Source organism: Pelodiscus sinensis, chromosome 22 (genome assembly GCF_049634645.1).
Source record: "Pelodiscus sinensis isolate JC-2024 chromosome 22, ASM4963464v1, whole genome shotgun sequence".
Taxonomy (NCBI): Eukaryota; Metazoa; Chordata; order Testudines; family Trionychidae; genus Pelodiscus; species Pelodiscus sinensis.
Genome location: NC_134732.1, coordinates 22,208,948 through 22,235,118, shown reverse-complemented (window position 1 = coordinate 22,235,118; position 26,171 = coordinate 22,208,948). Strand labels below are relative to the sequence as shown.

General features: G+C 47.9%; 1 protein-coding gene across 1 annotated transcript in view; it reads left to right on the top strand.

Annotated features, from left to right (window-relative positions):
- The first annotated feature begins 7,762 nt into the window (after positions 1–7,762).
- Positions 7,763–26,171, top strand: part of UBAC1 (UBA domain containing 1) — a 40,021-nt gene continuing 21,612 nt past the window's right edge. The window contains exons 1-3 of the mRNA XM_075905522.1: positions 7,763–8,000; positions 19,332–19,452; positions 25,372–25,445. Of these exons, the coding sequence (XP_075761637.1) occupies positions 7,863–8,000; positions 19,332–19,452; positions 25,372–25,445 (333 nt within the window). The 5' untranslated portion in view covers positions 7,763–7,862. The remainder of the gene's footprint in view (positions 8,001–19,331; positions 19,453–25,371; positions 25,446–26,171) is intronic.

Here is a 26,171-nt window from a genome sequence, read left to right as displayed (position 1 = left end):
GGGAGCCAGACTGGGAGCGAAAGCCCTGCTGGGCTCCTCTAAAATTGGGCTTTCCCTCTAGGAGGAGGAAGTAGAAGGGTTACTTCGAGGGGTGCTGATGGCTTCTGTGGGCCCCTGGCCATGGTGAGGGGGAGCCTGGCTCTGCACTCCCAGAAGGGGTGTGGCCTCAGGCAGAAGGGGTGGGGCCAGGCGCAGCCAGCCCTCCATGCCACCCAGAGCATGCCCTGCGACTCTCCAGGAATTGATTTCAAGGGGCCCAGGGCTCCGGCCACCACAGCTGCAGTAGCAGCAGCAACAAGTATCCCCGTGCCCTTTTGAATCACAGACAGCTGTTCCTTTAGTCTCCCTCCCCTCCCCCTGTTGGCTGGTCGCTGCCCACTATTATTAATTTTAATCTGATTAATTAAAAGTTGAGCAGCTTTTAAACCCAGAAGTCAGAGGCACAGTAAATGAGCGGGGTGTGGAAGAGTCACATAAGAACGGCCAGACTGGGTCAGATCAATGGTCCATCCAGCTCTGTGTTCTGTCTTCTGATAGTAGCCAACGCCAGGTGCCCCAGAGGAAATGCACAGAACGGGATCATCACGTGATCCCTCCCCTGTCATTCATTCCCAGCTTCTCGCCCCTGGAAATAGGCTATGTCTGCACTCGCGGCTTCTTGCGCAAGAAATATGCAAGTGAGGCTAAGTGTGGAATATCGCTGAGCCTCATTTGCATACCTAATGAGCCACCATTTTTGCAGAAGAGGCTCTTGCACCAGAAGGAGCGTCTACACTGCCCCTTCTTGTGCAAGAAAAACCCTCTTGCGCAAGGCCGTTATCTCTGAAAACCATCAGCATAGTGGAATTGCGCAAGAGGGTTTTTCTTGCGCAAGAAGGGGCAGTGTAGACAGCTCCTTCTGGTGCAAGAGCCTCTTCTGCAAAAATGGCGGCTCATTAGGTATGCAAATGAGGCTCGGCGCTATTCCGCGCTTTGCTTCATTTGCATATTTCTTGCGCAAGAAGCCGGGAGTGTAGACATAGTCATAGAGTTAGGAAAGGCAGCCAGACTCACCTGTTAGCCACAAGGAAACATCCGGAGAGGAAGATTAGAAGGGTAAATGGCTGTACTAGTGATCCAGACACATCAGGTTTAAACAAGGTGTGTGCCAAGGAATGGGCGGGTCATCACAGTCCAGCACCCAGGGCTGTGGACAACCTATGGTCATGTGAAGGTCTTCACAGCTTAGCTTGGCTTAAAGCCCCCTGCTGAATTTAGTCCATTGTGGAAACCGCCACAAAAATATCCACCGGGTCTTTTCAGGAGGGAGATTGACTGGCAGCCACCATAGGCCTGCCAAAGACTGTGGCCCAGTGACAGCTGTGCACAGATGTGTAATTGCAGGAAAGCTTGACATTACTAGAAAGTTGGTGTGACGGAGTCCCAGCCTAATGGAGAACATCAAGTGAGAAGCCGTGGGAAAAGTGTTCGCTGTAAGCTAAGTGTGTGGGCAGCCACCTATCAGAGTACCCTCAGCTGTTTCTATTGGTGGTGCACATCTGCACTTGGCTTGGTGCATATAATAAAATTTATTCTGCACACGGATGGAAAAAAAGGAGGGAACGTTGTGTGGGAATCAAGGGCCTAATCTACCTCCCACTGAAATCAATGGGAGACCGGAGCCTGAGTTGAGTATGAACTGGATCAGGGCTCAACTGTGCGGTGAGGAGTAAATCGCTGAAAGGGGTGGTGCTGTGGGGTTCAGCACCATGGAGAGGGGCAATGAGAGGTACACACAACTTTAAATCTCCCCCGCCTCCTCCTCCCTGTCCTTAAAAGAAAATGTAAATGGGCCCTTTCTGCTCAGAGCTGCCCAGGTAAAAGCACCAGGCTGAACCACAAGGAAAACCACAAAGTGCTTTTGTGTCTATTATTATTTGGTTATTTGACTTGTATCGATGAGCGGAGCCAAACGCTAACGAGAGAGGATTTCTGGCACTGTCAGCCAAGGGCATCATGAATGAAGGGTGCTTAGCCTGGGTATGGGACAGAGGGATATAATAACGCAATGTCATGGCCCTTTCTTTCTTCTGATTGTAGGTCTCTTTTGTTATTCCATTAATAATTGAGGGGATCCCTATCGAGATGGGAAGGGAAAACGAGGCAGCCCATTCAGCTGGCTGATGGGGTTTTATAGGGGAAGACGACATAGTCATCAGCTGGACGACTCCTGCAGTTGATGGTAGGTGGCAGGGAATGGTCAGACATTACAAATGGCTTTGATTTAATGAACACCAGTAATGTATCAAATCTTTTAAATGAAGTGCTATTTTCAGAAAACGATGGATCGAAGCAAAATATCAAGTAGAAAGAGAACTTGAATAAAATAGGAAAATCATTAAAAGCCAGGGGAAACGCATGGACAGGCTATGGCTGGTGTGTTCCCATCACAGTACAAAGCACTGAGACACAATCAACATTTTGATGGCTAAAAATGACATTTTAGTAGAGGCCAAATTAGTAGAATCTTGTAAGATGTACAACTGCTGATGGGGATTAGCAAGAGAAGGCAAAACGCAGCCTGCCTGATTTTCACATTTATTTAGGGGTGTGTGGTGTCTTAAATTCATACAAAAAACAAAAGCAAGGTCGTACCATTAGCGGGCCCAGGCCTAATCATGAACCTCTGTGGAAGCAGACACCATAACGGCGACTGGCCACAGAACTGAGGTGATTTCACAGGAAATGAGGGACAAGGGAAACCGCCTGTGGGAGATTGTCATTTATCAAGGAAGCAGAATTTGGAAGTGCCGGTGTAACCCTGTGCAATTCAATATGTGGGATTTGTCTATCTCCTCATGGAGTTGTCATAGCCCTGACGTTCATGCCTATTAAAACGTGTCTTTCCCAGCCTCTCAGAGGCTGATTGCTGGGTTTGGGGTTGGTAAATCTGAGCAAGCTTCCACTGGTCCCAGGAGGGCTGTCTGACTCAGACAGGTTTGGCACAGCCAGGCTCCCCATTGGTCCGCTCAGGTTGCTTCTAACCCCAGGCCCTGTTACTGAGGTCATCTCAGCCCCTCTGAGTCCAGCCTAGAGGGGTGCAGAGCCAGACCTGTTATCTCAGGAGGGCTAGATGCAGCCTAAGGGGGCCCCGCAGGCCCCAGTTTGGGCCCAAATTCCGCATCCTTTCTGCATCTGTGGCCCTTGACCACTTGCCGAAATCTTGGAGTGGCCCCCCATCAAAAATTATTGCCCATGCCCAATCTACAATCCTGGAAAACAATCCCTTACTCTCAAGACCTTGGAGATAGGCCAGTCTTTGCCTACAGTCAGCCTCCTCGCACCTGAAGCAAATGCTCATCACAACCACGCACCACACCACAGAAACACTAATCCAGGAACCTAGTCCTGCAACAAACCCCATGACCAATTCTGCCCCCATAGCTATACAAGTGACAACAGCAAAGGACCTAACCACATAAGCCACCGCTAACATGAAACTAACATGAAATGAAAAATTCAACATTTTAAAAGCATGTAATTAATCATGTAGCTTGAATACGTTCAGGATCCTGAATTTGACCAGTTATGATGTAAACTTTAAAGAAATGTGCAAAAAGATGCAGCAGTAGAAGTCCCATTAAATAAAGTCTCTGAGCACGTTTCATTTGTGTTGTTATTAATCATCATGTCAATTATCAAGAATATTACGTTATATATTTTCAGTCATGCAAGTGGGCATTCTTATATGGCTCTTTGTGGACCATTTGTTCTGTATTTTGATGTAGTTTGGCTCTTTGCTTTGAAAAAGCTGTGGACCCCTGCTGTAGGAGAACATTTTAACTTCCCTGGACATTCAGTAATGGATTTGAAAGTAGTCATCCTTCTAAAAAAAATCAGATGTTTTAAACCACATCACAAAGGGAAACAGAAGAGCTGCAATTCATTTGCAAATTCAATACAATCAAATGAAGACTGAATAAGAATTTAAATTGGTTATCTTGCTATGGCTACACTGCACCGCTATTTCGAGATACTAGAGATATCCCAAAATAGCTACTCCGCGTCTTTTGAGCATGCCTGTTATTCTGAAATATAACGGGCTCGCTATTCCAACGTCCCTGTAAACCTCGTTCCATGATTAGTAAGGGACATTTCGGAGTAGTGATTTATTTAGAAATAAGTGCTGTGTAGACAGCGCCAAAATTCAAAATAAGCTATTTTGAATTAACTTTGAAATAAGATACATAATTTGTGTCACTCAAATTGTGTATCTTATTTTAACCTACGGTGCAGTGAAGATGCACCTACAAAGGCAGTTTCTTCTCCCTTAGTATTCACACCTCCCCGTCAACTGCTGTGCATGAGCCCCATCCCCCTGACCTTAATAGGCCTCATTAACACCCGTCCTACACTTGATAAGAAACTGTAACACCCTTTTTTTCACATTATATATACACACACCCCTGCTTCTGTAATTTCTACCCAATTCATCTGATGAAATGTGTTGTACCCAGAAAAGCTTATGCCCTAATAAATTTGTTAGTCTCTAAGGTAATGTCTCCGTGTTTTGTTGTGGGATTTTTTTGGTTTTGTTTTTGTTTTTTGCAGATACAGACTAACACATCTACCCCTCTGAGACTTTATATTTCCAGTAATCTTTCCTTTTCTAAAAGGTACCTAAGTACAGTATATTGTCTCCCCCCACTGGCCAAATTGAAAACTTTCTAAAAAGTCCCACAATCTAGAAGTAGGTTCCTAAATGCTGATAAAAGATCAAGTTATCTAGAATTGGGCTTTTTTAAAACAGGAAATCAGTGTGCCTACAGAAATGGAAGAGCACAAAAATAATATCCATTATTGCCTAGTATTCCAAAGCTACTATTTTCAGCCTTTTGCTCATCTCTGGGATTGCCACACTACAATGTAAGATATCATTAACAATAATTTCAAAAGAAAATAATTGAATGTACTTTTCCTGTGTTTGTCTCAAACTCCTGATATTTTTTTTCTTTTAATAAACTAGATGTGTTTCTAGTTTGGGAAACAGGTGAGATTCCAGAAGACCGGAAAAGGGCAAATATAGTGCCCATTTATAAAAAAGGGAAATAAGAACAATCCATTGATTTCCAGTCAGACTTGGGCTCCTAAATGGTCTATGTCACTTTTTAAAATGCGACTTAGGCTCATGGGTGTTTCTTACGCTCAATGACTTGCCTCAGGTCATAGATGGGGCAGGGAACTGAACCCACAGCCTAGAGCAGGGGTGGGGCAATCATTTTTGAAGGGGGGTCACTTCAAGGTCTGAGATAAATAGGATGAAGTTTAATAAAGACAAATGCAAAGTGCTCCACTTAGGAAGGAACAATCAGTTTCATACATACAGAATGGGAAGCGACTGTCTGGGAAGGAGTACGGCAGAAAGAGATCTAGGGGTTATAATGGACCACAAGTTGAATATGAGTCAGCAGTGTGATGCCGTTGCAAAGAAAGCAAACATGATTCTGGGATGCATTAACAGGTGTGTTGTGAGCAAGACACGAGAAGTCATTCTTCCGCTCTACTCTGCGCTGGTTAGGCCTCAATTGGAGTATTGTGTCCAGTTCTGGGCACCGCATTTCAAGAAAGATGTGGAGAAATTGGAGAGGGTCCAGAGAAGAGCAACAAGAATGATGAAAGGTCTAGAGAACATGACCTATGAGGGAAGGCTGAAAGAATTGGGTTTGTTTAGTTTAGAAAAGAGAAGATTGAGGGGGGACATGATAGCCATTTTCAGATATCTAAAAGAGTGTCATGAGGAGGAGGGAGAAAACTTGTTCATCTTGGCCTCTGAGGATAGGACAAGAAGCAATGGGCTTAAACTGCAGCAAGGGAGGTTTAGGTTGGACATTAGGAAAAAGTGCCTAACTGTCAGGGTAGTCGAACACTAGAATAAATTGCCCAGGGAGGTTGTGAAATCCCCATCTCTGGAGATATTTAAGAGTTGGTTAGATAAATGTCTATCAGGGATGAGCTAGCCAGTATTTGATCCTGCCATGAGTGCAGGGGACTGGACTCGATGACCTCTCGATTTCCCTTCCAGTTCTAGTAGTCTATGATTCTATGATAATGGTCTTTTCTTCTTAAATTGGTCTGATGTCAATTGATTTAAGGTAACACTTTTTCAAGCTTTATGTTTGACTTTATGTTTTTAGCCATGTATTTCCCCTAAAGTGTTCAGATGTGTTTAAAGCGATGCTATTTCAAAATAACATCGTCCATATCTACACTACAAGCAGTTATTTCAACATAATGTCGAGCTGGAAGATTTCTTACTGCGACTACTGTAACCCTCATTTTACAAGAAGTAAGAGAAGTCGGAGGAAGAGTGCATTCTCTCAAACTTCCTGCTGTGTAGACAGCGCCAAAAGCCAAAATAAACTATTTCGACTTAAGCTATGCAATTGTAATGTTGTGTAGCTTATTTTGGCTTTATTGCTGCTGTGTAGACGTGCCCTAAGAGTGCTTGGACAGACAGATCACGGTAGCTTATTTCCTAACCAGGACTACAGCTTCTACAATGCACTTGTAGTTTTTCCCTAAGGCTACGTCTACACTGGCCCCTTTTCCGGAAGGGGCATGTTAATTTCAGCGATCGTAATAGGGAAATCCGCGGGGGATTTAAATGTCCCCCACGGCATTTAAATAAAAATGTCCGCCGCTTTTTTCCGGCTTTTAGAAAAGCCGGAAAAGAGCGTCTACACTGGCCCCGATCCTCCGGAAAAAGCGCCTTTTTCCGGAGGATCTTATTCCTACCTTCAAGGAGTATTGTTCCTACTCCTTCAAGGTAGGAATAAGATCCTCCGGAAAAGGGCGCTTTTTCCGGAGGATCGGGGCCAGTGTAGACGCTCTTTTCCGGCTTTTCTAAAAGCCGGAAAAAAGTGGCGGACATTTTTATTTAAATGCCGCGGGGGTTATTTAAATCCCCCGCGGATTTCCCTATTACGATCGCTGAAATTAACATGCCCCTTCCGGAAAAGGGGCCAGTGTAGACGTAGCCTAACAGACTGCTACTGCAGTGTGGGAGTCACTGCCTGACCAGACCTACAATTCCCATAATGCACTAAGGAGTATTCCCCCTCACCACCACCACCACACACCTATTATTCCCATAATGCACTTGGCCTGTTTATTTTCCCATCAGGGACTATAAATCCCATCATGCACTTGCAATTCACTTTGAAGGCTCTTGCATCAGAGAGAGGGTTGCCAGTCCCACAATGAGGCAGAACCCCCCCCCCCACAATGCCCTGAGCCTGCAACTCTTTACAGGGCACCGTGACCATCTCCCGGTGAAAACTTCAATTCCCAGCAGCCACCAGGCGGCTTCTCGCCTCCCTAGTCCAGTTAAAAAACTACAGCTCCCAGAGTGCAATGGGCTCCCTTCCAGGCGGAGAGGTGTCAATTGTAAATGGACACATTCCGGGAGCTTTCCTCCCATGACATCCTCTTGAATTAAAATGATCTTTTCATTCCTCCGGGGTTGGCAGCCCCGTGATGGGAAGGGGGGGCAGAGGGGGAACTACAGCTCCCGACAGGCACCTGGGCTCGCACTTGCGTAAAGCTCCAAAGCGACAACTCCCGGCGTGCCATGCGTCTCTCCCCCTCTTCTGAGGCGCGGGGGAGAAAACTACAGCTCCCAGCATGCTGTGCGACCCTCCTCCACTTCCGGTGCCGTGCCGGGGAGAGCCCATCGCCGGGAGGCCGAGCGCGCGCGCGCAAGGCGGCTCTGACAGGAGCCCGGGAGTGGGTGGGGGAGGGGCGGGAGCGCGCGCGCGCGCGCGTGTGTGAGGCGGGGGCCGCAGCCGCGATGCCCTCGGGCCGGTGAGGGGCGGCCGGGCGCGATGTTCGTGCAGGAGGAGAAGATCTTCGCCGGCCGGGTGCTGCGGCTCCACGTCTGCTCCACGGAGGGCGCCGAGTGGCTGGAGGAGGTGCCCGAGGACACGACGGTGGAGAAGCTCAAGGAGCGGTGCCTGAAGCACGTAAGGGAGCCGCCCCTCCCCCCGCGGCCGGCGCTTCCCCCCCCCCCCCCCGGGTATTTAGAGCCCCCGCCCCTCCCCCCGCGGCCGGCGCTTCCCCCCCCCCCCCCCGCTGGGTATTTATAGCCCCCGCCCCGCCCCTCCCCCCGCTGGGTATTTAGAGCCCCCGCCCCTCCCCCCGCGGCCGGCGCTCCCCCCCCCCGATGGGTATTTATCGCCCCCGCCCCTCCCCCCGCGGCCGGCGCTCCCCCCCCCCGATGGGTATTTATAGCCCCCGCCCCTCCCCCACTGGGGGGCCCGCAGAGCTGGGGGCAGGCAGCGGCCGTGGTACCATCCCCCACCCCCACTGTGGGGGAGGGGCCCCTCATAGTACCCTGAGCCCTCCCCCCCCAAGCTCCCGTGACTCTGGTCAGTGGGGGGGGGGGGGGTCCTGCCTTCAGCGCGCTCGGGCCGTAGCCAATTGCTGCAGGTTGTCCTACGGGGGGGGGGGGGGTGTAATCATGACCCGCGTGGCGGGGGACGTGGCACTCTTAAGTGCACGGCGCTGTCCCAACTCTCCGCCTGCGGGGCCTGGCCAATGGGGTGGTTTGGGGTAAATAGTCCAGGTTTTGCATCCTTCCCTCCGCGCCCCTCCCCCATGTCCTCCATCCCTAGGGGTGTTTTCCGTTCCTGCTCCCTGCTTTGTTATAACTGTCCCCCCCCCCCCCACAATTGAGGGAGGGTGTGTTTCCGCCTGCTTCAGAAGCTATGCGTTGATGGGGAGGAGGGAAATCAGGGTTAATCCAAAAATTGCTCCGCAGCCTTTAATTACAGAATTTAGGATTCACAGGACCCCTAAACGCCATATTTTTAGCTCTTATTTTATACCAAAAGTATTGTGCGGGTTGGCAGATTCACCTTGTGCGGGTTGGCAGATTCACCTTGTGCGGGTTGGCAGATTCACCTTGTGCGAATCAGCTGAGGTGGTTTACAATGGTTCCTTTTAAGTAACTGCAATAGTTCTATGTATGTTGGTTTTCTGTACTATCAGAACAAATATAAAGAACGGGGGTAATCACTACAAGTTCTTTGAAGTTGGCAGTGGGGCAAATTTCTGTGTCGGAGGATTACTACATCACTGCTGTAATGCTGAGGGTTTCATTTGGGACACGAGAAGTCTCTGTATGTTCTCATTACCTTCAGTCCATTAAGACTTTCACACATCTCACAGTCCTTTTGCCCTTTACGAAGCTGATTACACTGAAGAGAGAATATGTATAGGCACCATTGTAGAAATTTGGCTGAAACAAATTAACCCTCCTCCCCCTCGCCCTCCTTCCCCTCCCTCCACACACACACCCTGGCCATGGCCTAACCTTCCCCTCCTAGTCGATGGTGCACTAGGGCTGGCTCTGTCCCTAGCGACTGGGGAAGGCTGGGCCACGATGTGCCGGGCCTGGCTCTGCTGCTGGGGAAGGCTGGGCTGTGAACGTAAGAACAGCCACACTGGGTCAGACCAAAGGTCCATCTAGCCCAGTATCCTGTGTGCTGACAGTGGCCAATACGAGATAACCCAGAGGGAGGAATCACAGCAGGCAGTCCTCACATAATCCCTCCCCTGTCACCCACCTCCAGAGAAACAGGCTAGGGATACTATTCCTACTTATCCTGGCTAATAGCCATTGATGGACCTAACCTCCATGAATCAATCTAGCTCTTTTTTGAACCCTGTTAAAGTTCTAGCCTCCACTGCATCCTCTGGCAAGGAGTTCCACAGGTTGACTGTGCACTGAGTGAAGAAAAATGTCATTTTGTTTGTTTAAAACTGGCTGCCTATTAATTTCATTTGGTGACTCCTAGTTCTTATATTGTGGGACTAAGTAAATAACTTTTCCTTATTCACTTTTTCCACACCAGTCATGGTTTTATAGACCTCGATCATCTCCCCCCTTAATTTCCTCTTTTCTAAGCTGAAAAGTGCAAGCCTTTTTAATCTCTCTTCATATAGGACTTGTTCTAAGCCTCTCATCATTTTTGTTGCCCTTTTCTGAACCTTTTCATATGCCAAAATATCTTTTTTGAGATGAGGCAACCACATCGGTACACAGTATTCAAGAGGTGGGTGCACCATGGCTTTATATAGAGTCAATAAGATATCCTCTGTCTTATTCTCTAACCCTTTTTTAAAGACTCCTAACATTCTGTTTGCTTTTTTGACTGCTGCTGCTGCACACTGAGGCTGTGTCTAGACTACATGCCTCTGTTGGCAGAGGCATGTAGATTAGACAGATCAGCAAAGGTAAATGAAGCCGCGATTTAAATGATCGCGGCTTCATTTACATTTACATGGCTGCCGCGCTGAGCCGACAAACAGCTGATCAGCTGTTTGTCGGCTCGCGGCTAGTCTGGACGTTCCCCCTGTCGACATCAAAGCCCTTTGTCGGCAGCCCCGTTATTCCTCGTGGAATGAAGTTTACCGGGGCTGCCGACAAAGGGCTTTGATGTCGACAGGGGGAACGTCCAGACTAGCGGCGAGCCGACAAACAGCTGATCAGCTGTTTGTCGGCTCAGCACGGTAGCCATGTAAATGTAAATGAAGCCGCGATCATTTAAATCGCAGCTTCATTTACCTTTGCTGAACAAACAAATCTACATACCTCTGCCGACAGAGGCATGTAGTTTAGACGTACCCTGAGTGGATGTTTTCAGAGAACTATCCACAATGACTCCAAGATCTCTCTCTTGCGTAATGCCAGGCCAGGCCCTGCCACCAGCGGCTGGGGAAGGCCCGGCTGGGGGCCCCACAGCTCCTGCTTTCCCTGCCCCCATGAGCACGGGAAAAGGGGAAGGTTGCATGGCTCACGGCTCCCCGGAGTAGGGGGGGAGGGGATCCTGCAGGGAAAGGGTATTTTATATAGAGACACAGAAAATCTTGTTTAATGAGTTAACCAGGTAAACATTAAGTTTAACTGGTTAACTGATTACACAGGGATGGGAAGGGCTGCTCCAGCCCATTGGCTGGAGTGCCCCTCCCCTCACCTTTCCCCGCCAGGCTGGAGTGGCCCTCATGCCACAGGTAGTCTCCATAGCCATACTTGTATTTGGAGAACAGCTTCATTTTATCCAAGATAGGTGTGGCTGTCGGTAAGCTACCAGTGCAGCCTTTGAGCAAAATTAGGGTGTGGGACTACCATGTGCATTATAGAATAGGTGTGGGACTACCATATCCTACAGAGCTCCTGGAGAATTATCACGTTGCTGTCTTTATTCACTCTTGAGAGATTAAGCACATGAGTGATGTGAGGATTGTCAAGGCAGGGTAGTACAATGATTGCATGCATATGTGTCGATCTGAAAGAGCTTTAATTTTCAGGAAGCCTAATTGAAGAAGTGCTTGCAAGTAATGTGAGTTGGGGCAGAAGACAATTGATAACTTGGCAGTGGTGTTTGATCGCATTCTGTCTGCTCTTAGTGGTAATGGTGTTGATTTGCATAACCATTATGGATAATATATAACCTTATGAAGAGGAAAAATGGAAATGGAAAAATCTTGACTAGTGATCACAGGCATATTGTAATGAACCTTGGTAGTACCTTCAGATAACTAATGCAGTCATCTCTAATGTGATGCTAATTAATCTATTCCCTAAAGCGCCTCTGCAGTCACTATTACTGTGAGTTGTAGAAAGTAACATTCATCACAAGGTTCTACTTTGGATAAAGAAAGGAGGTGTGTCATTTCTCTCCCTCCCTCTCCCCCCCTTTTCCCCCTTCCCCCCATAGCTTCCAAAACATCACTGTGCTCCAAAGTTATTAAATATCCTCATGTCTTTTCTTAACTAATTCTGCACTCTGATCGTATGGCCAGTTCTTTATCCCTAATTATTTTTATTCTTGGTAGGGATTCTGCTGCAAGTGTTTGTCTCCGCCTACAAAAGGGAAGCATTTTTCCCAGTTGTAGGACTAGGGCCTTGAGTCACATATAAGTTTTTCAGGGTGGGAACATGCCTGCCATTGTGTGGCGCCCCATGGACTTTAGTGGAACTTGGATCTATGGCCTATCTGCATATGACACCTTGCAGGATCAGGACCCAAATTTGCCTAGTTCTGACTGTGAAACTGGCAGTGTTTATAGAGGTTTTTAGAAAAGTCAGATCAACCACACACAATTATATATGGGCATAATTATATTGCACTTTAGCAGTTGGTAAGTTGGCAGTTCAGGAAATGACACTGCAAAGAGGGGAAGGAATTTTAAAGTTATTCCTATGAGCAAATGTTAAGCAAAGAGTAGGGTATATGAATTTAACCTGGATTTGTCACTCTGACAAGGTGACTGCACACAAAATACAATATCCTTATATCATTGACACAGATCCCAAAGGGTTGTAGCCTACTTGTAGGTCAAGTGCCTCCCAGATCAGTCAGCTAAATCCTTAAGGTGGTCTGGCTGGTTGTTCAGTCTGTGTCCACCATATGTTCAGTGGCATGATGATAAAAGACAGTGTAACCAGATGGCCTTAGAATCAGACTGTAAGAGCGTAAAGCAAATTTTAATAACCCACTCAGTTGTTGTAAGTAGAAAAGCAAAACAATGGCATTTCAAAGAAAAATTTATTGAAAGTAAAAATATACAAACTCCCTGCAATATATCCTTGTCGGCCAAGGAAGACAGCAGTACAAATAAATATTAAGGTTGCAAACACACAATTTTGCATGCTATAAACAGCAACTTAACGATTAGCTGTAGCTCTCAGATTCTTAGAAGATACCAGTGTGACACTAATAGTTGCAAAGTTCTGTAGTTTAATTTAAGCTATTTCCCTAGAGTCATCGGTCCCGTGTTCTTTCACTAAAGATGCTTTAATCCAAAGATTTATAGCATCCTTATCTTGTCCAGTGGTCTAACACACTACAGGTAGTCTCATCTTATAATGAGGTATTCAAAAAGTACATCTGTTTTAGGAATTTCTGAATCATCTCAGAGACTATAATGCAGTCTTTGCTGTAAGATCAGCAGTTAACATGTGGCAGGACTAGTTGTAAGTCACTGGCCAGTAAAACACAACTAAAACAATCTCACTATACAGGCAGTCCCCGGGTTACGTACAAGATAGGGACTGTAGGTTTGTTCTTAAGTTGAATCTGTATGTAAGTCGGAACTGGTGTCTAGATTCAGCCGCTGCTGAAACTGATCAGTTTCAACAGCGGCTGAATCTGGACGCCAGTTCTGACTTACATACAGATTCAACTTAAGAACCCCAGGCATCCCCAAGTCAGCTGCTGCTGAAACTGATCAGCGGCTGATTCCAGGAAGCTTGGGGCAGGGGCTTTCTGTAGTCAGCCACTGGTCAGTTTCAGCAGTGGCTGACTTGGGGACGCCTGGGGCAGAGCAGCTGGGGTGCTGCCGGGTTGGTCCAGTAGCGCCCAGAGCGGCGCTACGGGACCAACCAGCAGCACCCCAGCTGCTGTACCACAGGCATCTGGAGCAAAGCCGTGGAGCATGGGGGCAGCAGGACAGCCCAGACTCGCCGTGGCTGTCCTGCTGCCCTCGAGCTCCACGGCTTTGCTCTGCTTTGCTCCCCCTCTCCCTGGTCTGCAGACCAGGGGGTCGGGGAGCAAAGCGGCAGAGCACGCGGACAGCCCAGACGCGTCTGGGCTGTCCGCTGCCCGCGTGCTCCGCCGCTTTGCTTCCTCTCCCTAGTCTGCTGGAGACCAGGGAGACGGCCCCGTTCGTAACTGCGGATCCGATGTAAGTCGGATCCGCGTAACTCGGGGACTGCCTGTAGTTCCACTGATGTGTTAGAGATGCTCAGAAATAATTTAAATCAAGAGCTGAAGTCCTGAGATGAAAACTGGTATTTTTCGATGTATAAGTAAAGGGGGGAAAAAAACGTTGAGCTCTCTTATGATCAGATCATGGATTCTAAAAGCTCTCTGAAAACCCAAAGTAATACAAATGTTTACAAAGCATCAACCTGCTGAAGTTGATGGTAAATGCCTTCTTTTGAAGGCAATGAATGCCTTCACTTGCAGGAAACAGTAAATATGCTTAGATAAAAATGTACAGTAAAACTCCAATTGTCCGGCACCAACTGGAACCCGGAAGTGCTCCGGCCAGCCGGACAATTGGAGCTGCTCCGCGCCACTTCCCCAAGTCCGCTGCTGCCGCTGCTGACATTGACCAGTGGCAGTCTTGGAAGTGGCGCAGAGCACAGTAGCTGGGTGCTGCCGTAGTGCCGCCCCTCACTCCCCTGCTCAGCGCCCGGCAGCACCCCAGCTGCTCTGCTCCGCTGCCTCTGCCGCTGCTGAAACTGATGAGCAGTGGACTTGGGGAAGCTGCAGAGCAGATCAGCTGAGGTGCTGCCGGGCGCCGAGCAGGGGGATGAGGGGCGGCACTGAGGGACCAACTGGGCAGCACCCCAGCTGCTCTGCCCGCTGCTTCCCCAAGTCACCGCTGCTGCTTGCAGCCCCAGCTTGCTTGTCACCAGTGGTTGCGCGGGGCTTCCCTTGCCTCCCTGCATAATGGTGCAGGGTGCACCCCACGCTGCACCATTCCCCGCTGACCCCATCCCCACCCAGACACCTCACAGCCCCCCTTCTGGAGTACCTCTTGATACTCTGGCATATCCAATAATCCGGCACCTCCTGGGTCCCAAAGGTGCTGGATTATCGGAAGTTTACTGTATATTGAAAAGACTCTCATTCGGAAAGCCTTGTTTTCATTTTTGTAAGCAACTGTACAAGGTCTTGCTCAAGGTTGTCATTAATAAGTGTTTTACTTGGCCTCAGTGAGCTGCCTGGGAGAGAGGAGTGACTTCATCAATCCTGGGGCTTCAGTGATTTTAGTTTCTCCCTTTTTAATGTTTCGACTGCTACGTTTTCTACTTCCCTGGGAACAAACGAGAAGCCTCTGGATGCACTGATGTAATGTTCTGGAAGTCTCTCACTCTGGGTCAGTGAACCATTCTAGCATGAAAATGAGCCAGTTCAAACTGGGGATGGAGTTGTATTTGGTGTTGCAGTGCTAACAGCCAGGGTAAAACGCCAAGCTCCTTTCTTAAGCTCCATCTGTGGTATGTACATTTGGAGGCTAGCTGCTTGCTTTTGCCAAGCTTAATCCTGCACAGTCTTTTTTTGTTACCCGGGCAAAAAGGTCCAGGTCATCTGCTGGGGTCGATCACCATAGCTCCATTGACTTCAGTAGAATTTTGCCAATTTACACTTGCTGTGGACCTGAAACACTATCTTAGCTTACACAGTTGGTGCCAGGAAATGGTTTACCGTATTCCAATCAGATTTTCTCCTGAGAAAGAGGGGAGAATCCCTGGTTTTGCATCAGACTTTGCAGATATTATGGCATTGCTGGGCACTGTTATAATCTAACTTTTGACAGCACTTCTGTGGCAAGTCCAGAGGCTTTGAGATTCTGGTTTCATCATGAGAATGCAGCCCACACATGCTGGAAAAAATCTTCAAGTGATCCAGTACTCTACTTCTGCTTTTAACAGTTGGTGCATTTCTAGATATGGAATACTAAGAGAAACTAGATGTACTGTGAATATATCTCAGATCCAGAAGAAAACACTGTTTTGGCTAGTGGTTTACAGCCAATACCCAGACAAAAGGGAGCCTTGAGGCTCTGTTATTGAGGCTACTCTGAGTGACCTAGGACAAGGCACAGAAACTTCTTGAACCAAAGAACACACAAATGTAAGGCAAGGAATTCTTGTGGTGCTTAATGTTTGAAGTTGCTGTGAGATCCTCTGACAGGTGCAATAGAAATGCAAAGTATCACCACATATGACGGTAGCCCCATTAACACGGGTCCTATAAATGACACATACTTCTACTCTGTGTGTGTGCGTGCGTACGTACAGGGCTCAACAATCTCTGTAATCTACTCGCCCATGGTGAGTAGATTACAACCCGGAAGAGCCGGGTTCGGGCGATCTGCACATGTGTGTATATATATGTACGTCTAGATTACATCCCTCTTTCCACAGAGGGAAGTAAATTAGGCACTTTGAAATTGCAAATGAAGCCGGGATTTGAATTTCCCATGCTTCATTTGCATAATCATGTAATTATAATAAACTTTCAAAATAGCGCCATTATGTGATTATGCAAATGAAGTGCGGGAAATTCAAATCCTGGCTTCATTTGTTATTTCAAAGTCCCTAATTACATCCCTCTTTCGACAGGGATGTAAATCTAGACACAGCCTATATATCTGTTGTTTCCACTTCAGTTCATCGGATGAACTGGGTTTTGCTCATGAAAGCTCACAATTCTCTCCATATATTGGTTAACCTCGGGTGCCGTAGGGCTACCTGTTTTTAAAGTTAGATTTACACAGCCCCCCCCCCTTTTTAATGACAGTGTGTGAGCAAATAGTGATTGCTAGATTAGGCAAAAGGCTTGTACATTTTACACTCCTGGTGAAGGAATTGCTTGCTAGGGGCATTGCAGCCTTCAGTATTTCAAGAATGTTTTAAAAGCTTAGTGAAATTTTTTTTCAGCCTTTCAATTTGAAGACCTTAATTACTACCCTCTGAACTGTCAGTCTTTTCACCCAAGTCTCCCCTTTTTGTTAGTATATTGCCCCTAGTGCCCAGAGATTTCATCCCTGAGCACAGTAGGATAGAATCTGCTCTTACCCCAGTATAAATCCAGTTCCTGTGGAGTTATACTGATGTACTTGAGATCAGAAGCTGGCTCACTGAATGCAAATCTTCATTAACTTTTACCATCCTCACCTCTAATTCTTCTGGAGACAGCTGCTCAAAAATGTCTTCTACTAAAACTGAAATGGTTTGTTTGGCTTTAAAGCAATTTTCTTGGCAAATCTGTGGGATTAGGAAACATGTTTGCTTTTATTAATGTTAGAAAAGTTACAAATCATCTATATCACACCAATCCATAGACTCAAAGGACTGGATGGGACCTTAAGTGATCATTTAGTCCAGTTCCCTACACTCATGGCAAGACTAAATATTATCTAGAATCCCTGACAGGTGTTTATCTAACTTGCTCTTAAAAATCTCAGATGGAGACTCGAATAAATTGCCTAGAAAAGTGCTTATCCACCCTGATAGGAAGGTTTTCCTAATGTCCAACCTAAGCCACCCTTGCTGCAATTTAAGTTCTTATCCTCTGAAGTGAAGGAGAACAGAATTGCTTCCATGTAGCAATCTTTTATGTACTTTGTAAACTTATGTCCCATCTTAGTCTTCTTTTCTCCAGACTAAACAAGCCCAGTTTTTTCAACTTTCTCTCATAGGTGCTGTTTTCTAGACCTTGAATAATGTTTGTTGCTAGTCTCTAGACTTTCTCCAGTTTGTCCAAATCTTTCATGAAATGTGGTGCCCAGAACTGTAAGTTCTCCACTTGAGGTCTAATCAGCACAGAGTAGAATGGAAGAATATTCAGTAGCAAGAGGTTTGCTTTCGAACTGTGACTGCTTCTGGGGTGCTCAGACTGAAATGAACACAATGTTATTTATGGTGCAAAGCTATATTTCTCTGCAATGTGTATTTTTTTTAAATCCATAGAAGCTCTGGGTATGTACATGGCAGTGGGCTGCTAATACATTCTAGCAATTCCAGTTGAGTGGCCTACCACTTTAAATTGCTATTTCAGCATTGGTCTTATATATTTCATATGAAAGGTCTTAAGGATTTTTGGACTAATTTGCCACTTTTTAAAGAGATGAACAAAATTAACCCTCTCCAATAATGTTAAATGAATGCTCACTCAGTCTCATGGTTTCCTGGCCACTTGATGAAATAAATTCTCATAAAATATATCTTCCCAAATATTTCTACCTCCGTGTACAGGGTCCACTGTCAGCAAGCAGCTGCACTGACTTCCTCCAGGGCCCACAAGTTCAGGCCTCAGGCCTCAGCCTAGCCTTTGGCTGAGGGACAGTTTATAGGGCCCAACCCTTCGTCAGGATGGGCAGGCAGACAAGGGATTAACATAAACTGGTCAGTAGTTCACGGCTTAAGACACAGCCCTGAGTTAGGGCGACAAGTGTCCATCACGAGCAGTGTAGCAGTTTACAGCCCCGGCGGAGTCCCAGCTGGGTTGGGGTCGGGTCTCCTCACTGCTGGAGAGCCGACAAGCTCAGGGGTTTTTCCCTTACAGGGGGAACCCGCCACTCCCAGTGGAGGAGTGGCAGGGGGGACACAGGCCCGCCTGCATCACTGCCTCCCGGCCCAGGGCCCTGATAGTAATGGCCTTGTAGCCACTAAGTCGGCAGGGGTCTGGGCCCTTACATGCTAACTATGTTGAGGGGTCAGCGGGGTTCCAGGCCGCAATGCGCTGCCCACCCAACCTCCATCTCCTCGGCCATCCCAGGGTCGGCTATCCCTGGGCCTCTTCCCAGTTCTCCCTGTGGGGCTACCAGGCTCCGGCAGGTCTGCTGGTGACGGAGGAGCTGGCAGAGTATCCATCGGTTTGGGCTCTAGCAGGGGTCCAGGTGGGCCAGACCAATCATCTGGGCCTGATGAGGGTCCCTGCAGGTTTGGTGCGGCCTCTTGGCAGTGGCCGGAACCTCAGAAGCCCAGGCCAGAGATCAGAAGTCAGCAGAGGTCATGGCTGTCCAACCCAGTCCTCCATCGGGGTAGTACAGCTGAGCCATGAGCTGGAGTCAAGCATCTGCCCTGATCAGCTGCCTGGCTCTGACTGAGCTCCCAGCTCTTATACTGCTAGTCCCACCCACTGGCTTCCTGTGGCTGGGGCTAGGGGAGGGTGCACTCACCCACCAAGGGGGGGGGGGGGGGGGTCTTAGAGGGCACTTCCTCTTCTGTGTCAGAGTGTGGCCATGTTGCTGCCCTGGGCTCAGTACACTCCCATTTCTTTGGTTTTTAAGGCCTGATCCTGTAGCCTACTGGCTTCCAAAGGGCCATTCGTATGCGAAAGGGCTGCAGAGTTTAGTCTATGAAATTAGTTCTTTCAAAAAGTTGTTGACTGACTTATGCTCTCAGCAGGAACCAACATCCTGCTTTTTACCAGTTTTAATTTTTTAAAGCATCACTATGATAGGTCTGAAATCCTGCTTTTGAATGTTTGCTCCTTCCAACCAGGGCTCCTGTTTATATGAAAAGAAACCCGTTTGCCTGTTCGTTACCAGTGAGTAGTGTTACAGTATGACTCAACTCTGTTTCTTTAGTATGTTATACTCTGTATATTAGCCTCTGGAAAATTGTCCTATTACTTACGCTATTAAAAGACTGGTAAATGCAGGCACAGTTCAAATGTGGAGACTCCCTTCAATATGAGGTGCAGTGATTTATGTAGTAGGTTTATTATTCCTGTCCTCTGATGCTCAGCATTTATCATTTTCTCTAGTGTGTACCTGGGAGCTTAGAGGATCCAAAAAGCATAACTCATCATAAATTGATCCATGCTACTTCAGAGAAGGTGCTGACAGATACAAAAACAGTTTTGGAGGAAAACATTCAAGATAAAGGTAGGAGAGCTTTATGGTTAAATCTCATTCATGCAGTTGTCGCCTGTCAGCTTAGAAGCATGACTCTGTATTTAGTTGTGGGATGAATGCCAAACTGTGACCTTCTGGGTTCTAAGACGAGCACTGATAAAATAGCTAAAAGGTACAGGAAATAGAAAGTATATGGACTATCCCATAGTTTCGTTATTTGCTCAACAGTGATTTTTTTAAAAGAAATAAAAACATATACATGCAGTAGTTGAGCCAGTAGATTAAATGATTTTTTTCTTTATTTTGTAAGTCTGTTTTAACACACACAAAAGAGCAAACTACAATTGTAATCTGATAAGTCTAATAGGTTCAAACTGTGCACAGCTTTTCCCTCTTGCAGTTGTGTTTGTGGTTGGTAAACACAAATTAAATAGACATCTTTATTCTGAATACCACCCCATGCATAACTTTAAGTTGGCTTTTTGGATATTTGGGTCTAAGTAAATAAAAAATAATAGATTAAAAAAAGAAATTACCTTTATCAGATAAGGCCTCCGAGTCAAATAGTGGCGTTTCTGTTGCTTTCTGAAGGTTTTTTTTTCTTCAGTTTTTCAGTTTTATAGTGCTGTATGCTTATGCTGTGCTTTGCAGACGTAGGTCAGAGTGGATCCCTGGTTTAACTTCGGTAGCTGCAGTGGAATTGTGCCAGGTGTGTATTTAGCCTGTTGAATTAAAATGCAAAAAGGCTTAATATGAAACAGAAAGGTCTGAAGCTTAGAGCACTCAGATAACTGGGTTCTGTTTATATGGGGCACTTATATTTTCACAAATGCCCTTTAATTTAGTTTTTAACTTCCCTGTGTCTCCATCCCCCCTCCTGTAAATTGGTATATTATTGACCTACATTGCAGGGGTACTGGAGACTTAATTAAGCTTGTGGCTATAAAATGCTTGGAGACCGTCAGAAGAAAGGTGCTTTAGTGCAAAATATTTGTATGAAAAGTAGGGATGTAAAATCCCATTTAATTAGTTAATCAGTTAAATGTTAATTGTAACTGGTTAACTGGGGGAGGGGCTGGAGCGGCCTCTGCACCAGGCACTGCTCCATCTCTTCAGGGCGGCTGGTCCCAGCCTTTGTGTGCTAGGAGTCAGCAGCCTTGTGCTGGGAGGCTTTCCCCGCCTTCACTCACCCCTGCTGCTGCTTCTGCCCCCTCCTAGCTTGTGAGCCCGCACAGGCTGGGAGCTGGCAACCCCGCAGGGCTGAAGCTGCCCTCCACCTGCAACTGGCCTTGGGTGAGGGGCTGTTCCCAAGGTAACGGTTAACTGTTAAGGGTGATGCTCACCAGTTACCATTCACATCCCTAATGAAAAACCTAAAGGGAAAGCGTGCGATGTGACCTGAGATCTTTCAGGTTTACTCTTATCTGCCCAGAAGATTTGCTTCAGTTCTAGTCATAGGTGCACAGTCACCAGTGCAGTTACCCAGTCTAAGCAGAGTGCCCTGCTCTAAGCTGCCCTTCGCACCTCAGTTTCAGATAGGGGTAAGCTCCACCACTGCAGTAAGTGGCCTTCCTTGCATCTACTAGGGGTCTGCACTGGTGCAGCTATGCAGGTGGCTGGCTACTCATGGCTATAATTAGGGCAAATCTCCAGGATGGAGAACACCATCTGCGGTTTGACTGTAGGCTTCCTTTCCAGCCTCTGGTGTGACAAGGACCACATTGCTACTGCATTCTTACTGTGGGGAAGCAGTTGTCACTTTCACCAACAGTACAATCCATTGTAGGGGAGTTGGGGCCAACAAAGAACTCCTTTCCTGGGGAAGAGGGGAAGTGGGGAGCAAAACTTGGGATAAGCGGGTTTAACATGTGGGTGGAATGTAACTAATGATGAACTATGCTGTGAATTGTCTGTAAATCCGGGATAACTTCATGTTTAAAGGATATCAGAATTTGGCTGCAAAGGTGTAACTTTTTAACTTAAAGTATTAAAAATAAACCATTTCCCAGCAATATCTCAGATTATTAAAACAGAAAATATTTTTTAAATCTAACTTTTCAGCATTTTATTTACTCTGCCTGTCCCAGAGACCAACCAATTTGTCAGGTGTTTTGTGGTCAACTTTAGTTTTTTGACTTTTTTGCCCTTGTACAGAGATGTAGCATTTGGATAGCTTGCGCTGGCATAATGCGTGGGTGAATGAGTTGCAAACAAAGGAAGGGAATGTTTTTAGATCCAAAAATGTTTACATCTGGAAATTCCCTGAAACTGTGCAAAGAATGCAAACAAATCCCCCTTTCTATGAAAAACATCATTTTACAAGTTCTGTGACAGATATTGCAACCCCAGGCAATATCTGTGGGGTCTGTATTATACTAAGGTTATGTGTCACTGTGGGGCAGGGATTGTATGCAGCAGCCATGGGGACAGTTATCACAGCTCTTCCAGGAGCTAAAAACATCAAGAGTTGGGTTTTTTTCTAATTCAGCAAATGGGCAGGACTTTCTATCCATTAGCCCCAACCCTTGTGGAACGGTTGGGAAGATTTTGTTCCTCTAAGACTGATGGGTGACCTCTGATAAGCATTTTGCATACATATAGGAAATGCCAGGTGTTTGTTTACTGGGTAATGCTTTTAACTCAAGAATGAAGGTGCTTGCTCAGAAAGGGTATGTCGACACAGCAAAGTTATTTCGAAATAACTTCACTAGCGTCTACACGAGCCAACCACTATTTCAAAATTAATTAGAAATAGCGTAGGGCTCATTTCAAAATTGGTAAACCTCTTTCCACGAGGAATAGCGCCAATTTCAAAATTGCTATTTCGAAATAAGCACGGTGTAGACGCTTATTTCGAAACAGGGCCTCCCGTAACCAGGAGGAGTACCAGCGGTAACACCTGGGGATCCTGTGAGGCCAGCACCGCACCCTGGACTACTGGGTGCATGAAGACCTGCAGCTCTGGCGGGGGAGCGGGCGGGAACTGCTTGAATAGGGCCGTGCCATCTGCGACTACCTGCAGACCTCGGTGCAGAGATTGCTGCCTCCTGCTGCTCCAGCCCCTGCTGTCTCCCCAGCTACCACTCCTCCTCCCACTCCTGCTCCCCCTCCCCCTTCTTCCTCTTCCCCCTTCTATCCTCCATACCTTCCTCCCCCCCCCCGGGCACGTCGAGGCCCCCACACCCACAGTGCTGGGAGACAGGTGGGCTAGCAAGACATGTTGACAGATAGACATCTGTCAGGGATGGTGTAGACGGAGCTTGGTCCCGCCTTGAGGGCGGGGGGCTGGACTCGATGACCTCTTGAGGTCCCTTCCAGTCCTATGATTCTATGATTCTATGACCCCCAAACCTGAGCTTCTCCTCCCCTTGCCTCCTCCTTCCAGCTCTTTCCTCCCAGGTTTACCCCTCCCCTCTTCCACCCTCGTTCTCCCCCCCCCCCCCCACCCCAGTTTTGTTCAATTAAGAGAGTTTTTCGTCAACACGTGTCTTTATTTACATGAGGAAGGGGGGTTACAGAGGGATCAGTGAAAGGGCGTGAGGGTGCAATGAGGCACAAGCCCCGAGTGGGGCACGCCAGGGAGACTTTAGTCCTCCTCTGGGTGGAAGCTCTCCCCCCGGGGCTCTCCCGGATATGGACAGCCCCCCAATGGGCCTCCCGGCTAGCAGCTGTGCGGGGCTGCATGTACAGGCCAGCCAAGCAGTCGGCCTCTGCCATCCAGCCTGGCAGGAATGCCTCCTCTTCCGCTCACACAAATTGTGCAGCACACAACACACTGCCTCCACGTGCAGAATATTCCGCTTGGAGAGGTCCAGGCGGGTGAGAAGGCATCTAAAACGGGCCTTAAGCCAGCCGAATGCCCTCTCCACCATGATGCGGGCCCTGCTGAGCTTGGCATTAAAGGCCTGTAGGGAGGGGTGAGGTGTCCCGTGTAGGGCTTTGTGAGCCAGGATTGTAGGGGATAGGCTGCATCCCCCACCAGGCACACAGGTATGTCCACGTCCCCGACCCTGATGTGGCAGTTGGGGAAGAAAGTCCTGGTGTGCATCCTTTGGCGCACAGAGGAGTTGCGGTAAACCTATGCGTCGTGTGCTTTGCCAGAGCGGCTCACGTTAATGTCCACGAAGTGGCCCTGGTGGTCAGACACAGCCTGTAGGATGATGGAGAAATATCCCTTCCGCTTTATGTACAGGGAGTCCTGGTGTTCCGGGGCACGGATGGGGATGTGTATCCTGTTGATTGCCCCTCCCCCCGCAGTTGGGGAAGCCCAGGGCGCCAAACACCTCCATCACCGTGTCCACATCAGTGAGGTGGATGACTCTGCAGAGCAGCACTCTATTGATGGCCTTGACCACCTGCAGAGGGACACACAAAACTGAGAGTCATTGGGGTGCCAGGGTGGCTGAGAGTGCTCCTTCCCCGCCACTGCCCCGCGCCCCCCACACCGCAGGAGCAACCCCCCTGCAATCCTAGCTACCGCGGGCAGTTCGTAGTGCGGCTGGGACAGAACAAACCCTCCTGGGGAGGGGGACTTGCACCACCTCCCCCCCTTTCCCTAGGGCAGCCCATCCCCTCCTTGCACCCCTCCCCCCTCCTGGCACAGTGGCCGGAGATTGCCATACCGGCATGAGCAGGGCTTGACAAACGGCAGCGAAAACTTCTCACCAGCCCCATACTGCGCATGCGGAAGAGCCGCAAATGAACGGGACGAGCAGCTGAAATCTACTTGCCACGGGCGAGTAGATTGTATAGTTTGTCGAGCCCTGTGCATGAGCACCACTCTGGTGGTGGCTCTCCCCACGCCGAACTGGTTCCCCACAGATCGGTAGCTATCCGGCATAGAGAGCTTCCAGAGGGTGATGGCCACACGCTTCTGGAGGGGAATGGCGGGCCTCACGTGCATGTCTCATTGCTGCAGAGTAGGGGCGAGCCACTCACAGAGCTCGAGGAAGGTGTCCTCCTTCATCCTGAAGTTCTGGGTCCATTATTGGTCTCCCCAGCGCTCCAGGATGATGTGGTCCCACCAGTTGCTGCTGGTGTCCAGATGCGGTGGGGCATGCTGGCATCCAGGAGCTGCAGCTGCTCCTCCACGTACCCCAGGAAGATCCAAATGATGGCATGGGGGTTGGGCTGCAACAAATGCTGCGAGGCGGGCTGCAGAAAGCGCAGCCAGGCTTGCAGCAACACATCCAAGAGAAGCACTAGAGTGCCCAGGAGCAGCTCTGGCTTCACGGTGCAGAGTGCTGTGGTGTCCCGAGTAAGGGCAACCAGAGTACGCAGAGAAAAAAATGCTTTGCTGTCCCTCAGCGAGGTAGGCAAGACCTGAGAACCGGCTGTTCAGGGGGGTCCCTTTAAGCACAGGCCTCAGATAGCCTCAGGCAGCAGCCACACAAAGTAACTCCTGACCTGATGTCCTGCTGGAACTGGTTTCATCTGGCTTTAAATGCGATTCAGTGTCCAATCAGTGTGGACGCGCTATTTCGAAATGCATTTTGTGTGTAGACGAGTTATTTTGAAATAACTATTTCGAAATTAGATATTTCGAAATAACGCTGTAGTGTAGACGTACCCTAAGAGATGAGCAGGAACAAGTAATTACTGACTTTGTGCTGTTCATAAATCTCTGGGGGGGAAAAGCAATGCATAGGGGTTGTTGGCATTGGCTTGCTGGGGGATATCATAGTGGATGGAGTGGGGGGGGCCTTTGCAATCTTAAAATCCCAGTTGGGAAGAATCGAAACACAGATCTCTAGTCAAGAGAGCTGTGTCTGGGAACTGGAAACACTCTTACCGGGTGTTCTCAAGGGTCTGTGCAGGGGGAATACAGGAACAGTCACCCCCAGAATGGTGAACAGCCTTCATTTTGCCATTTGTGTATGTTGGCTTCTAATCTGCCTGACAGTCCATTGCATGTTACTTCTAACATATTCCAGAATCTTCTCTTTTTAGATGTCTTGCTGTTGGTAAAGAAGCGAGCTCCCCCTCCCCCTCCTAAAATGGCAGAAGTGTCAGCAGAGGAAAAAGTGAGTTCAGACACTTTGTGGGTGCTTTTTCTAGGCTGCCTTTTCCCTCTCTGTATTAACAACTTGGAGAAGCAAAGCTGTGGGTGTTCCATATTTATGTATGGAGGCAAATGCATCCATTTAATTAAAGATGAAATAAATGAATTTCAGAAGGATTCACATTCCTTTGAAACTTGCCAGAGAATCTGTAAATTAACAATAATGTTTGCCTCAAACAGGATAGATGCACTCTGTGGAAATGCTGTGAGGCTGATCTTTGAATGTTCAATAATAGAATAAATCATTAGAGGTTGTGCCCTGTTGCACCTTCACGTAATGTGCCCTTTAGAAAGCTGTGTCTAACAGCTCTGATTTCTGTCTTTAGCTGCATCTCGACTTGGGCCTTCTAACCATGTCTACACTGGCGCTGGGAGCAAGCTGCCCAGACTGGGTAGAGAGACTTGCTAGGCTGACCTGTGCTAGCATGACCAAAATAGCCCCCCCAGCTCGAGCAAGCAGACTTGTGTTAGGGGTGGGGACACTGCAGCACCAGCAGGGAGCTCAGGTCCATGAGGTGGGGCTGGCTAACTTGAACCCTCAGTTCTGCAACATGCACACGGCTATTTTTAATGCCTTAGAGCAAGAACTGCTAACACAAGTCTGACTGAGCTGGGGGTCTGGCTCCCAGCTCCAGTGTAGATTCATCCTGGGGCACAAGCATTGGCCTTGTTAGGCCCTTAACTGTAT